The sequence below is a fragment of the Chiloscyllium punctatum genome, chromosome X (genome assembly GCF_047496795.1).
Source record: "Chiloscyllium punctatum isolate Juve2018m chromosome X, sChiPun1.3, whole genome shotgun sequence".
Taxonomy (NCBI): Eukaryota; Metazoa; Chordata; class Chondrichthyes; order Orectolobiformes; family Hemiscylliidae; genus Chiloscyllium; species Chiloscyllium punctatum.
In genome coordinates, this window is record NC_092791.1 from 19,477,468 (window position 1) to 19,493,022 (window position 15,555).

Sequence of the window (15,555 nt, forward strand, 5' to 3'; positions counted from 1 at the left end):
TTTCATAAAACTAGGTTCTTCACACCATCAGCCAGCAGACACTGGTCAGGGGCTATAATTAAGAGCACCTTAAAGTCTAGCAATCACTGTTTTTGCACAAATTAAGGTTTAATTGGGCCATGAAGCACAAGTTGGCTGAACTTCTTTTCAATGCGAGATAACATGCGCTATAATGATCGCAAAATGCAGCATCCAATAAAAGCAAAGCATTGATAATCATTGCCAGCACACTTTTGTTTTTATAGAAAAGAAAAAGGTTTGTATACTGCCTTACCATGTCCCACAGAAACATCTCAAGCGCTTAAAAAGCAATGGTTTACTTTCGGAGTGCTATGATATTGGCAACTGCAGCAGCTAATTAGCAGACAGCAAATTGGGTGAATGGTGAGTTAATCTGTTTTTGGTGGTGTAGGTTCAGCGCTAAAGCAGCCGCTTAAAGCATTGAAATTGCGCGTGTCAGCCCAGTGCAGCTATTTTCACAGCAATCCTCTGCGGACAATGGACTGTACCAGGCACAGGAAGTACCATTTTGACAACCAGGCGCTAAAGGCTTTAATAAAAGGACTGGGCGAACATTTACCTGCACAGAGGGCCACTCCTCAGACACCTGATTCAGCAGGTATGGAAAGATATCGTGGAGCACGTAAACGCTGTCTCCAAGATCTCAGCAAGTGGCCAGCAGATCTGAAGAATTCGGCTAAGGTAAGTCAATAATATTAATATGCACCTGCCATAAATGGACATGCAAGAAAGTCAACCCTGGCAACCTTCTCATCCTTTTGTGCTTCTCTATGAAAACTGGCATGAGGAGGTGAACCAGTGCAGCACTGCCAAGAGATACAAAGGCAATGAATGGGGGCATATATGTTTAAGACACATGTAGTTCTGAAGTGCTTCTGCAAATTTGTGTGTACTGCAAAAATTCCAAAAGGGGATTTAGACAATGACTGTTTAGAAGTGAACAGAACAGGGTTAACCCAGTTAATGAGAATATCTGGTATGTCACAGAAACTGTACAACTGCATGACATTGTCAGTGCTCTGTGTACATTCAATCTACCAATACTGTTCTTCTACTTGCAGGACAAGATGGCCTTCAATCAGCGAGAGCAGTGCTGCACTGGACCCAGCCAATACAAGTCCCCTACCCTGTCCAAGAACGCCACTTTGGAAATATTACGCGGGGAGAGTATAGAGGGAGTGGGGGACGACAAAGCTGCAAGCTTCAAACGAGTTCATGGCTAGTACTTTAATGTTCATGTTATACCATTTTGTCCTGTTGAATGACTGTCATTCAGATACATGCTCAAGCTAAGTAACACCACAGAATGACACATTATCTTCTCTTTTCACAGAAATGGAGTGGAGCAAGAAGCAGTGTCTGTGAGAAAGGCAACTGTTCATAGCACTGTGCATCACAATCACTCTCTGTCAAACGTCAAGAACAGCTACACAACTCTTTGGATGTAGGTGGTGAGGTTCAGGAAGGGTTGCAGGGTAAGTCACAACTCACGGGTGAAGAGGAGCAAGTGATGTTGGCTGTAGCAGACCAGGCATTTGCTGAGCAAAAGTCCAGCATGGTGAACCGTGTGGGATCTGCTGACCAGCAGAAATTGCTGTCTGAGCAGATCATCCAGCTGAGCCAGGAGTGTGCTTGGAACATTCACTGCAAGACCTTGAAAGGATTGTGGAGGAGTACGCTACCTCGATCTGTGCAGGCATGAGCATGTGGTTGTCTGCACTGCAGTTGTCCACACAGTGTTTGGTAATTGGAGTGGCATCTGCAGGGAATTTCCAGAGTTCAAGTCATTGGTGTAGTGCGGACATTTCTCATGAATGTTCACATGGCTACTATAGAAACCTTTGACTCCAGTCTGGAGGATGCTCTTTTTTGCTAACTTCAGCACACTTGGAGACTGGATGCAGACAACATTTTGAGTAAGGATTCACAGACCTTCCAGATGCCCAAAGTGTAATTGCAGGACTGCCCAGTGGAGGGGAGACAGTTAATGAGCAGATATTGGCTCGAATGATCCAGGCCATTAACTATCCCGATACAAGTGGCAGTAGGTGTGCCTGAAACTAAACAGGTGCAGGCAGCAAGACCCTCCAGAGTCATGATGACCAGTTTGCAGAGCGACTGCAGTCCTTACGATATGGAAGTCTTGTACACGACAGTTCCACCAACTTGACAGTGGGACCGAGCAGTCAGACAACATGCTGTATCCTTCCGAGGGAATCGCTGAGGAGAAGACAGGTTCAGCCAGGCACTCTGTACTACATCAAACCACAGGTACAAAGCTGACTACATTCACTGAACACCTAATGCTTGGAATAAAAACACTGGATTTGATTTTTACATTGGTCTGAGTGTTTCTTTACTGGGTCAGTGTCATTTGATTGTGATGAAGGCGTTATGTAAATATCTGTAGTTTTTGTTAATTTCAGTCAGAATTTTACAATGTCCTCCATTAAGGTTTGAGGATCTGCAGAAGGAAGTGCAATTGCAGCTGGCTTAGGGATGTGTCGTTTCTGCACATGGACAGCAACAGTACTTACTGGAAGACACCTTTAAACTGAAGGCCGTATCCCAACTTTCCCTGCAAAAGCAGCTTCTATGTTCACACTCTCCAGCTTTTGTTTTGCCATGTCTTTGCCGTTCTGTTCCTCCTTGTTGGTAAGATATCTTTGCAAACTAAAAGCAAAAACAAAATTGCACGCACTCCTCTCACATTGTTCCTGGTGTTACATTGTTAATAAAGTTGCTTCTAAACTACAGTCATCTTTGGAAATGTTGTTATCTTGGCAAACATGGCAGGCACCTTTCAGCACATGGAGACCGCACAAGCGGTGAATGAGATGCGTGACCAGTTAATCTGTTGTTTGAGACATATAAGTAATGGCAAGGATGCCAGGAGCATTCCCTCCTTTACTTTGAGTGGTTCTATGGACCTTTTGCATCTGCCTGAATAGTTCAGCAGTTCTTCAGTACAGCATTGAGGTGTTCACCTTGACCATGTGCTCAAGAGTAATGCTGGAACTCAAGCTGTGGATTTCATGAATGGAATGCCATCAATTGAGACAAACTGACATAGCAAAAGTTAATGTCATTTATGAGAACCTGGGATGGCTGTATGGTAAGGTATGGCCAAATCAGTGGAGATACCTGCTTTAAGATCCCAATGGTATGTTCTGTAATGAACTGGACCCTCATTACACCCACGGTCCAGCTGTGGTTATTACATGGATAGCTTAAACCCAGTTTGAAGAGTGCTCTGGGTCTCTCAGGAGCCATCTGCCCTCTTCAAGTAAAGCTGGCATATACACAACTGCTTTGAAGTCAAGCCATGAAGAGCATTCTCAGGGAGTCTATTGTTACTCTCTGCTGAGAGGTGGGTTGCCACACTGATGGAAAAACTTCCCTTTGTGTTCATGTCGGCCACAGTCCTGTGGACAGGGGCTGCCAACTGCGAGCCCTGGAGAGAGTGAAACCCAGCAGCCAGGTCCGATTCTGATGCCTGGTCACACAATGCTGCTGCTGCTGCTGGTTTGTGGTTCGTGCCATGGCTTGCTGGAAGCAGGAGAATAATACATCTGTCACTTCCTGTGGCCTAGTCTACCCCTGGGAGCACCTGAACAAAGAAATATCAAAACATCTTCGACACTTTGGTCACTGGCAATGCCATACAAATGCATCTAGATGTTGGCATTGAATTGCCGATGGCAGTGCTCTATCATGGCCTCCGAATTTACTCTTGGCTTCCTGTGCCAACTATTCACAGGTCATTGTGCCTGGGTTGGTAGCCCAAAGTGTCGAGAAGCAGTGCAACACCACTGTTCTCCTCCTGGGCAACCTTGCATCGGGTCACTTAGATTCGTGCTGCTCCTGCTCAACGAATGGATTAAGAGTGCACTGCACAGGCCACACTCCTGAAGTGACCAACACCTGGAGCAGGGGTATTAACATTGATGCCAACAGTCATTTCCAATTTTAAGATATTTGAAAAAAAACCGCCAAACATATTTTGATATGTAACCGCTATTTTGCTTTTCCCTCTAGGGTGAGCCTGGCAAACAGGGAGCTCCTGGTTCTGCTGGTGACCGAGGCCCCCCTGGCCCTGTTGGTCCACCTGGTCTCACTGGTCCTTCTGGAGAGCCTGGACGTGAGGTATGTCGGTCTTCTGTGCTGTGATTCTGTAAATGTGTTATCTTTGTCTTGTGTTCCTCTGTCACTTCTGACTGCCTTGCATCTCTTTACAGGGCAACCCTGGTGCTGATGGTCCTCCTGGTCGTGATGGTGCATCTGGTATGAAGGTAAGATTTGGACATTAATTTTGAAGAAAATTAGTGACTGAGTTTTCCAAAGACATAAATATAAAAATACTCACCAATCATTTTTCTCTGAGGATCAGGAAATGAGTTACAAAAATAAAACTCCCTCTGGCCCAATAACCCGCTTGAATCCCAACACTAGAAGACCACCCAGTCACAGCTGCGACAGTTTGAACTGTGAACCCATATTAAATGGGAACTTAATTTGCATTGGCCTCTGTTTCAATTGTCACTCTTAATGACTGAGATGAGTTCATATTTAAGGCCAGGTGGCTGAAAGGAAGAGCAATCCAGGGATATGGGAACAGGACAGGGGGCTGGAATTTAGATTAGCAACGACATGGAGGTTAAACACCAAGACAAACTGGTTAGGCCAAATACCTTGTTTTCATGTTGTAATGTAACCCGATGAAGCTATCTGAGCTCCTACGATAGAGGACTCTTGCACTTTACCGAAAATCAACTTGTAACTCTAAATCAGTCTGGAGTGGGTTTGAACAAAGGCCCGGGTAAAAAGGAGAAGTATTAAACCACTGCACTCAGAAGTGAAACACCTAAACATCCAAATAGTGAACATTAGTTACCATTCCGCTTCAAGTTTGTCTCCTCCAATAAAAGCGCATGCAGAACTCCTCACCGTTTTCTGAAAATGAGGGAATTTGAGAGATTGAATGTTACTCTCCGGGTCCATTGCAATTAAAAGCTGTCCAAATAGATAATTAGCTAGTCTCCATAACAAATTAAGTGAAAAACTGAAGAATATAATAGCTTAACTGTAGCAGCTAAATAACTAACTGTAACAGACTTGCTCTTTGTTAGGGTTTCAGTTAACATGGTTGAAATTATTTGGAAGAACAATGTTGAACTTCTTTCATTTTTTTTTAACTGTGTTCCAGTTCACTCAGTTGGACTGTAATATGTGGTGAGTTCACTTTTGTAAATGTGTACATCTAATGCCAATGACAGACACAAGGAAAGGATCACTTACAGAAAATGTTTGTTTCTGGGCAATGCCACCAGTGGCGAGCTGAGGGAGAGAATTCCATTCATCTGACATAGGACCAGTGCTGTGTGGAGAGAGGAGTGGGTCCATCTGCCACTATCAGGAAAAAAACAAAAGAGACTTCTTGTACTGTACCTCAAAAACTTTGCCAGACAGACAGGGATCCAGTTATTACAAGTTCCAGAGAAAGACAGCCAGTGTCAAGCAGGAACAGGGGTCACAAAACACAGGATCATTCACAATTGGCTCCCTGAATTGTGAAGCTGATGTAACAACTCTGTGTCACACTTGTCTGCGAGGGACTACCAGTGGAGATTATAGTGTGTCATGCTATGGTCAATGATTTAAAGAAACCCTTTAAAATATTTCCGGTATTGAAAACTTACAGATTATATTTTTACTCAGTCTTGGAATATGGGCATCACTGTCTGAGCAAGCATTTATTGTCTGTCCTTGATAGCTGGACTATGAGAGAACCAGAGGGGCTTCTCTGACATGGCTGCCATTAGTCAAGCCTTATATTCCAGATCAAATTTCACCACCTGCCATGGTGGGACTCAAACCCAGGTCCCCAGAACATTAGTGGGGGGTCTCTGGATTATTAGGTCAATGACATGACTGCTCCACCATTGTGTTGCCAGCCCTTAGAGTGCCAGAACTGGAGAGGTTTGTCACATTGAAGGAAATCATTCGGCCCATTGTGTTGCTATCAACAATCCAAAACCAATTTCACTTTCTCCCAATTCTCATATAGTTTGCTGCTTGAAATATTCATCCACTTCTTCCTGGGATCTCTGGTCTAATCATTGCGTATTGTAAAGCAGTTCATGCCATGATCAAGCCTGAAAATAATGTTGCGAAATATCAATTCTCCACTGAAAAGATTTCAGCTTCAAACCTGACAATTATTGTTCTTTGAAAGATCATTGAGTGGCTGATGATAGCTTTCTCCTTCTCCTTAACAGGGTGACCGAGGTCAGACTGGTCCTGCTGGTGCCCCTGGTGCTCCTGGTGCCCCTGGCGCTCCCGGTCCTGTCGGCCCAACTGGCAAACAAGGAAACAGAGGGGAGCCTGTACGTATGCGGGACATTGCTATTATTTAATTTGCAGTCGCTTGCAAACAATGAACAAATAATATTAGCCAAGTGTGTCAGACAGATTTTATCTAGTCACTTGTTAAATTCTTTAGTTAGTTTTATCATGTTTTTAACTAAAGGATCTAACACAGAGTAATTTTGGTGACTAGCAATGTTTCTACTGGTTTGTGTTTTATTATTGATTTAATAAAGTTATTCTCCTTTGTAGGGTGCTCAAGGTCCAATGGGTCCTTCTGGTCCTGCTGGTGCCCGTGGTATGCCTGTAAGTAAGCTTAAATCATGTGATATTTTGAAACAGTATCTTATGGACTTTCTTTCAACTAATTCGACAGAGCAAGGGAAGTTGAAAAAAATTAGGTTAACTGTTATAGAAAAGAGCAATTTGTTTCATTAATAATTACAACCTTCACAGAGACAGTGCAAATAGACCAAATGGCCTCCTTCTGTATTACAGCCATTCTGTGATCATATGAAACCAGTGAGGGAATGCTCCACAGTGCAGGCCTGCCCCTGGGGTAATTCTCCAGCAGTGGGAACAGATACAGAGTAGTTACCCTTGATTAGAGGTGGCTAATCAATTTAAATATTTCAGAACTCTATTGGAGTCTTACCCAGAACTGTCAGCATCAGGAATATAATCTGAAAATCTGATCACAATTCTATTGAAGCACATAGGCCTTTAAATGAAACTGCAATACAGTTTATTTTAATGGCAATGGAATTTCAACGAAACATGTGAAATGCATCCGATACTGTCATGTAGTTGCATCTGTTTCTGTAAAGGTTGACACTTCTTATTTTAACCCAAAATGTGAATCGCGTTCCAGATCAGCAAGACTTGACAAATGTGCTTTAACCTCTTGTATTAATATTCTCTTCAGGGTCCTCAAGGTCCTCGTGGTGACAAGGGTGAAGCTGGTGAGGCAGGTGAAAGAGGGCAGAAAGGTCACAGAGGCTTCACTGGTCTGCAGGGTCTACCTGGTCCTCCTGTGAGTATTTTGAAAACAATTCAGGACATTGTATTGTCAACCAATTGGAACCGATTACTTTCACTTTGTAAGGGCTCATATAAAATCTGACACTCTATTTTGTAAGGACACAAGAATATACATTCATACTGTGGCACGGTGGCTATGTTAGCACTGCTGCCTCACAGCACCGTTGCTTCACAGAACCAGGGACCCGGGTTTGATTCCAGCCTCGGGCAACTGTCTGTGTGGAGTTTGCACATTCTCCCCATCTCTGTGTGGGTTTCCTCTGGGTGAGCCGGTTTCCTCCCACAATCCAAAGATGTTAAGGTTAGGTGAATTAGCCATGCTAAATTGCCCCATAGTGTTCAGTAATGTGTAGGCTGGGTGGATTAACCATGGGAAATATAGGGTTACAGGGGATAGTGGGGTGGGTCTGAGAAGGATGCTCTTCAGAGGGTTGGTGTGAACTCAATGGGCCAAATGGCCTGTATCCACACTGTCAGGATTCTATGATCTCATCACATGCTTAAGGACATTCTAAAACACTTTACACTGAAATATTTGTGATTCCGTTTAAATTAGGCAGCAAAATTGTACTCAGCAAGATCGAATGAATGAAAGAATAACTATCAAATCCAGTTTTGGTGATCTACTTGAGATTAGAACACCAGGAGAATTGAATTACATGTCTTTCAGTCATGCTGTAGGGTTTCACCTTCCAGCACAACAGGCAGGAGAGGTCTCATTCATTCCTGGTACCACAGGACCCTCTCACTGCAGCAATAACACAGTATCCACAATCCAGACTACAAAATACATGTAAAAGTACATATTGCTACAACAACCGAGACTGTTAACACACTACCGCTACCTCATGATATAATACTAACCTAATAGGGACTAACACTGCCTGCACTATGCTTTACATCACATCAATAACATTGAGACTATTGTGTATTTTTGATCCATCGTTATAGCAACTGTTTTTGTGCTGTTTCTGAAAGAGCTTGGCAATCCACTTTTTTGTGGTTCCAACAAGATCAGTCAAACTGCCCAGCTTCGGTACATTGAGAGAGGAGTGTTTTATTGGTCACGTGACAGACTGGAGTCAGAGCTCAATGCTGCGATGAGGAGATGCTGTGTTAGCCACTGTGCTCACAATTCCACTGGGAGATACTAGGCTGTTCCAACTGGTCTTTTCTAGTTAATTGAAGAATATACTGATATACTCTGGGCTCAGATGGCCTGTTAGTGATACCAAAGGAAAACCTACACCCACCAAATATACACTGGATCCAAATAACAACAACAACTTGTATTTGTATAGCATCTTTAATATAATGAAATCCTCCAAAGCACTTAGACATTCCGTAGTGTTAATGAAAGTGAAGGTTAATGATAATGCATGCCTGAATAACTGTGGCTGCTCTGGTTACAGTTAAGGCTGGAAGTAAGCAGTCGGGTGCAGCAGGCAATAAGAAGGCAAACTTCATAGCAAGAGGATTCAAGTACAGGAACTTTACTTAACTTTATACAGGGCATTGGTGAGAACAGAGCTAGAATATTGTGTGCAGTTTTCTCTCCTTATCTGAGGATGTTATTGGTATAAAGGGAATGCAGCAAAGGTTCATCAAGTTGATTCCTGGGATGGCAGGACTAACATATGAGGAGAAATTGAATCAGTTGAGATTGTATTCACTGGAGTGTAGAATGAGAGGAAATCTCTTAGAACCCTATCGAATTCTAACAAGAGGGGACAGGTTAGATACAGGACCGTGGGAAAGTGCAGAACTCTGAGTCATAGTTTAAAGATAAAAGATTAACCTTTTAGGACTGAGATGAAGAGAAATTTCTTCACTCACAGAGTGGTGAGCCTGTGGAATTCACCACTGTGGAAAATGGTTAAAACATCAAGAAGGAAGCAGATATAGCTCTTGTGGCTAATGGGATCATGGGATATGGAAGGGATGGGGAGATTAGGGTATTGAGCTTGATGATCAGCCATGGTCATAATGAATGGCGGGGCAGGGTCAAGGGGCCAAATGGCCTACTCTTGTTCCAATCTTCAATGTTCCAGTGTTTAAGGGGTGTTAAACCACTGGGTTTTGTCCAATTTAAGAAACACTTTATTCCAGTTTTAGAGGTAAAATGATTTGAGGTCTCAGAATTTATTTGCATTTTGTCATACAACTTTGTCTCTTGTTAAGATAGCACAAGGCTTTCAGGAACAGGGATGATTATTAAGGTCAAGAATCTCAAATTGTTTTTGAATAACCCATACCAACTTGTCTTGTCAGTACATATTCCTCAGTCCCACTTCGCTGCTAGCATCAGATTGATTTGTACACCCAGCTCCATGGCGAGTATGTTGGCTGCCTTTGTGAGGGGGCCCTTCCAATGTCTGTTGCAGTGAGACCAAACAACACTGTCTCACCTGGTCAAAACTAGCAGGCAGTTCTGGGTGTGCCCAGCAGTCACTTCACCAGAAAAACTAAAAGGCATTGGAAAATCAGATAATTAGCAGGCATGGTTAATTTTGCAAAATTAACATTTTAAACAATTTTTGAAAATGTAGTTTTGAGCAATGATATTTGAAAAGTTTGATAAATCATGGCAAAAGTCATAGATTTTACCTTTAATATGATTTAAGAGGTTCATGTTAAATATTCAATCCATTTTTAAGGTCCTCCTCATTTAAGTATTTGCAGATTGAGAACAGTCCCTTATGCTTGGAAAGAGTGGTGTACGTTAGTAACAAATTAATGTTGTTTCCATCCTTGCTGTTTGAAGTAGTGAGCACCACATTAGGATTAGTTAAATGCATGCTTGTGTGCTCTGGACGTTGCAGAGTTGGTCAGCATTCAGGGGCAACAACTGCTAATGCATAGCAAAGTTGAATCGTCTCTTGATCTTATCGGTTTCTTGGCCTGCTCCTTACTCCCAGTGTAAACTTTCAATCAGAGAAAAGGGGTGGATTCTGCTCACTGCCACCTGGACTATGAGAGTTTCTGTCCTAACCAGGAAGAACTTTGGAATTGTGGATCTTATATTCATCATTGTATGTAGTTCATTCTATTGTTTCACATTCAGTGCAACTATAACATTCCTGTTTCTTTTCAAGGGTCCTGCTGGCGATCAAGGTGCTGTTGGTGCTGCTGGTCCTGCTGGTCCTCGTGTAAGTATTGGCTTCAGTTTTACTGGGTTTGCTTTAGAAAAAAAAAAGCATCTCCAGAATTCTGCATAAAGACTGACCAAAATGCACAATGCCATATCATCAGTATTCAAATATCCATTTAATAATGATATCCTCCAAATACCACCATTACAAACCTTACACCGAAGATTAATTCCACAAAATAAATGCTTCCCCAAAACATGCAACTCCTTTCAACATTCAAAGATGAGCTTATATTGAACTTATTCACAATTTGTTGTGAATTGCAGCCTAATACTTTCATCTGGAATTACAATGAAGAGTCATGGGTGCAGAATCCAATCAGTTATTTTTTTTTCAATTGTTTATTTGCATTCTGTGACTTAAAGCGAACAAAGGATCAACAATAGCACACTGTGAATGTCTGGTTTCTAACAGCATTTGCTGCTCTCCATTGCAGGGTCCTCCTGGTCCCGTTGGACCATCTGGTAAGGATGGTGCAAATGGTCTGACTGGTCCCATTGGTCCACCTGGCCCACGGGGGCGTTCTGGTGAAACTGGCCCTGCTGTGAGTATCTTCAGCTTTCTTCTTGTCACTTCCTCACTGTTGAAACTCTCGAAGTCGTTTCTCTAGTTTATTGGTTCCCATGACTAGTGAGCTTATCGCCTCCCTCACATTATTGTGTCACAGGTGTTAATGTTACTCTGAATATTTCCCAACAGGGTCCTCCTGGTAATGCTGGTCCTCCTGGTCCCCCTGGTCCTCCAGGCCCTGGTATCGATATGTCTGCCTTTGCTGGTCTGTCACAACCTGAGAAAGCTCCTGACCCACTCCGATACTTCCGGGCTGACCAGGCTGCTCCATTCCTGCGCCAACATGATGCTGAGGTTGATGCCACTCTGAAATCCCTCAACAATCAAATTGAAAATATCCGCAGCCCAGAAGGAAGCAAGAAGAACCCAGCCCGTACCTGCCGAGACCTGAAACTTTGTCATTCAGACTGGAAGAGTGGTAGGTAGACAAGAGGATCCAAAATTAAACCAGTAGAATTGCCTAAAATGGAGCACTCGCTGTAAATTTAGTGTCATGTTTAGAATTCTGTATTTGTTTCAGCTGCACCTTTGCAGCCACCTTGGTGGCTCTAGCAAGCCACAATACTTTAGCAAAATTTAGCACCTCAATATTTCAAATGTCTGATCTTCTTCATATTGCAGTATAAGCTCTCTGAATTAATTTCATTGAAACAAAGATAGATACTTTTAAATTGTTTCTGAGGTCTTATTCCAGATGGACATTAATCAGTAAAAAGATTCACATTCTATATCCGTGTTTTAACTGAATTGCATGCTTTGTGGATGGAAGTATCGAGCATGGAATGGTGTGAAATGTCAACCATTTCTGAGTTTGTGAATGTGTTGCAGGTGATTACTGGATCGATCCTAACCAGGGCTGCACACTCGATGCCATCAAGGTCTTCTGTAACATGGAAACTGGTGAGACCTGTGTCTATCCCAACCCAACAAGCATTCCACGCAAGAACTGGTGGACAAGCAAGGGAAAAGACAAGAAGCATGTATGGTTTGGCGAGACTATGAATGGTGGTTTCCATGTAAGTACCTGAATACTGTAATTCTTGTGTGGAGGTTAACAATAAAAAAGTGACTAATGCTGAGTATGTATCATCCATCGAGTTAGTGAGAACTCTCCCTCACACCAAAAGGAAATCCTGTCTGCCCAAGTGACCTACTTCAGCACTTTTACAGTAGAATGTTCAATGCTATAGAAATAAGAGACCAGTCACATCAAAAAACACCTCTATTTGACAGATGCTGTCTACCTGCAGTGTCACTATATTCTTTTTATCTTTGCTAAATTCAACCAATGGCTGAGTCAGTTTATCTGTTGAGTATTTTAGCAGTACAGATCAAACAGCCACCAGATCCAATGGCCAATTCTGCTGAGTGAGCTGGTCTCAATTGGGCACTACAGCCATCTTTACACTCTTCAGTTAGAGAGGGATTTGCATCCCAATGAGAGGCCTGCTAAACCTTCAGGAAAAGAACAGAGAAAACAAATAACCCACAGTGTTGTCTCTTGAACCTATTGACACTGTCAATTACAGTTTGAATAAAGCAGTTTCTTCTGGATTCTAATTTCCCAAATTTTGACTCCTTTCCTTTAGGATTTAAACCCTGCCCAAGTGGCTTTGGCAAGTTTGTTGAATGTCCATCTCGTTCATCCTGAACAGAAGTGGCAGCTTCACACTTTGAAACCCAGTGTTCATCCAAGTAACCTTTCCCATTAGGACCAACTGCTGTTCTTCTCCCTCCATTACATTAACAGCTTTAGATTTTCACATTTCCCTCTACGATGCAATACAGTTTGTCTGAGGTAGTCTTAGTGATTCTCTCCTGATGATGAGTAAGAACGCCATTTGATTTTTCTCCCTGTTTAAATGTAGGCTGGACAAAGGGTAATTGTTGTCGCTCATTGGCTCGAGATCAGCAGATTGCAGATTTAACTTGAAACCTTCCTGTTCCTTCATATCCAGGCTGCTGGGAAGTGCTTGTGAGACTTTTCAGCGAGTCTTTCTTTCTGTCTTCTCTTACAGTTCAGCTATGGCGATAGTAGTTTGACAGCCAACACTGCTGCCATCCAGATGACTTTCCTGCGTCTACTGTCTACTGAAGCCTCCCAGAACATCACCTATCACTGTAAGAACAGCATTGCCTACATGGACAGAGCTTCTGGTAATCTGAAGAAGGCCCTCCTGTTGCAAGGCTCAAATGACATTGAAATCAGAGCAGAAGGAAACAGCAGGTTCACATACACTGTCTTGGAAGATGGTTGCACGGTACGTTTTGGAGATTTTTTTCTGATTAAAGTTAATAAGAACATAAAATCTGACTGTGCAGCACGAAAGACAAATTTGTTTGCCTTGGATTGTGAAGCATGCAACTTTAGTTTGAATGTTTATGGAAGAAGGAAATTGACAAGACAGTTAACTTGAGTATTAGAACACTGCATTCTCATTCTGAGGCACTGAATTAAACCCAGGGGCTACCTGAACACAATAAGTGTCTTGGGGAAAACTGTGGACATCTTGGAAAGGTAACAGGAATGGACTACCACCTGACATTTAACATTGGCACGGGTAACAGAGCGTGTAAAGAAACTGAGCATTGCAAAGGTCAGGCTTATCAGCTAACACAACATAAAGGTGACTGGACCTCTGAGAATCCTTCTTTTATGGCTTCTGAAGAAACACTAGGACAAAAAAAACAATAAATAAGATGGAGGAAATAATTTTCAGTGACATTTTCAAACCAACTTAAAAGTTGTTGCATAAAAGTTAACTCATTACTGAAGAATATCTGTTTAATTTATACTGTCAAAAACTGAAAATATCTTTCTTCTACTTTTTTCAGAAACATACTGGCAAGTGGGGCAAGACAGTCATTGAATACAGATCACAGAAAACAACCCGTTTGCCCATTGTGGATGTTGCACCTTTGGATATTGGTGGTTCAGATCAAGAATTTGGTGTTGACATTGGCGCAGTCTGCTTCTTGTAAAATACTAAGGACCTCAGTACTTTCCAATCACTTCTAGGACTTCTGCACTGAATGGCTGATCCAATCCATCACTCCATTCATCCACACGCTTACATTTTGGACTTCATGGCCTAGCTGGACAGACTGTGAAAACGGTTAATTTATTTATTGTTTTCCTGTAAGATCGTCATGTCAGGTGGAAGTGTTACTGATATCTGTTGAAGGCCCTCCCCTGGATTATACCAGCGCAGGTCTTACTAAAATTCATACCGTACCAGTCTGTAATAAAGGTTACTAGCAGGAGACTGTAAAATATAAAAAAATGGTGCTATGTTGTAAAACCAGTCTGTAACATGGAGAACAATTGATATAAAAAATGTGGAAAGTACAAGTTGATCTGGGCTTTATTTTTTTTTTGCAGACTTTGAGAGACTCGAACTGCTCCAGTATCTAACTTTGCCTGCCCTCTTTTTCTATCAAGATGAAGGAAGTTTGGAACAACCAATCTAGAACTTCCCCAGTTTAAGCTACCTCACACTAATGATCTTAAAGGGACTAAACACACAGTAGCAGGGACAGAAGCTAGAAAAAAAAAGTCCTGATGATCATTCTTATTTCCAATTCAATTTAGAACAAAAAAAGGTGCTCCCATTTTTTTTGGCTTCTGGTGTCTCCTTCTGTGGCAGTTTAGTGAACTAGAGGGATCCAGTCAAGATTTGATGGTGCTGACTAAAAACAATTCTGAAGCTGCCATTTGTGTTGTTACAGAACTGTAACACCAACTTAACATCCAGTCATTTTTATAAAGAACAAAAATCAGTATTGCAGCAAAAAAAAAATTCTATGTGGATGATGTGTGGTCTGATCTTCAAACAAACCTGGTGAAAACCATTCACAGAATTTTTTTCCCTAATGTTTTCCAAAGTTAGGCATGTGGATAAAAATTAATCTTATTTTTTCTCCTACAACCTATTTTTCTCCCTAATTTCATGCATTTCTTGCTTTCATGCAACCTTTTTCTTGTAACTAGAGGGGGAAAAAAAAGAAAGAGGTAGACTTTTCGGGGGTGGGGGGGGGGTGGTGTAAAACAAACCAAGGATATGTACTATTTTGTATATGTAAAATAGTTCAAATGTTTTTAAATAATTTTGCAATACTGGTTTTAAGCATGGTAGACTAGAACATTCCCATCACAACACTAATGAACTTGTTCCATGTGAAAGGATTCTGTCACTTTGTACTTTTTTTTTCCCTCAACCCACTACCCCTCCTCTGCAGCAATAAAGATAGAAAGCTTTTCTATTAACAAAAACACATTTGTTTTGAATTTTTTTATTTGTATTAAGACCATCCTATGATGTATCTTTATTGAATGTTTATCTAGTCTGGGATATTTCATGACAGAAAATGAAAACACAAATAAAACTTAACTAAAAAAACCAAA

General features: G+C 41.8%; 1 protein-coding gene across 2 annotated transcripts in view; it reads left to right on the forward strand.

Moving 5' to 3' along the window:
* LOC140471179 (uncharacterized) overlaps window positions 1-15,555 on the forward strand; it is an 81,924-nt gene extending 66,369 nt beyond the window's left edge. For both annotated transcript variants that reach the window (XM_072567067.1, XM_072567068.1), the window contains 11 exons: window positions 4,060-4,167; window positions 4,260-4,313; window positions 6,300-6,407; window positions 6,640-6,693; window positions 7,313-7,420; window positions 10,524-10,577; window positions 11,017-11,124; window positions 11,280-11,568; window positions 11,979-12,166; window positions 13,169-13,411; window positions 13,986-15,555. In XM_072567067.1, coding sequence (XP_072423168.1) covers window positions 4,060-4,167; window positions 4,260-4,313; window positions 6,300-6,407; window positions 6,640-6,693; window positions 7,313-7,420; window positions 10,524-10,577; window positions 11,017-11,124; window positions 11,280-11,568; window positions 11,979-12,166; window positions 13,169-13,411; window positions 13,986-14,132 — 1,461 coding nt within the window. In that variant the 3' untranslated portion in view covers window positions 14,133-15,555. The remainder of the gene's footprint in view (window positions 1-4,059; window positions 4,168-4,259; window positions 4,314-6,299; window positions 6,408-6,639; window positions 6,694-7,312; window positions 7,421-10,523; window positions 10,578-11,016; window positions 11,125-11,279; window positions 11,569-11,978; window positions 12,167-13,168; window positions 13,412-13,985) is intronic.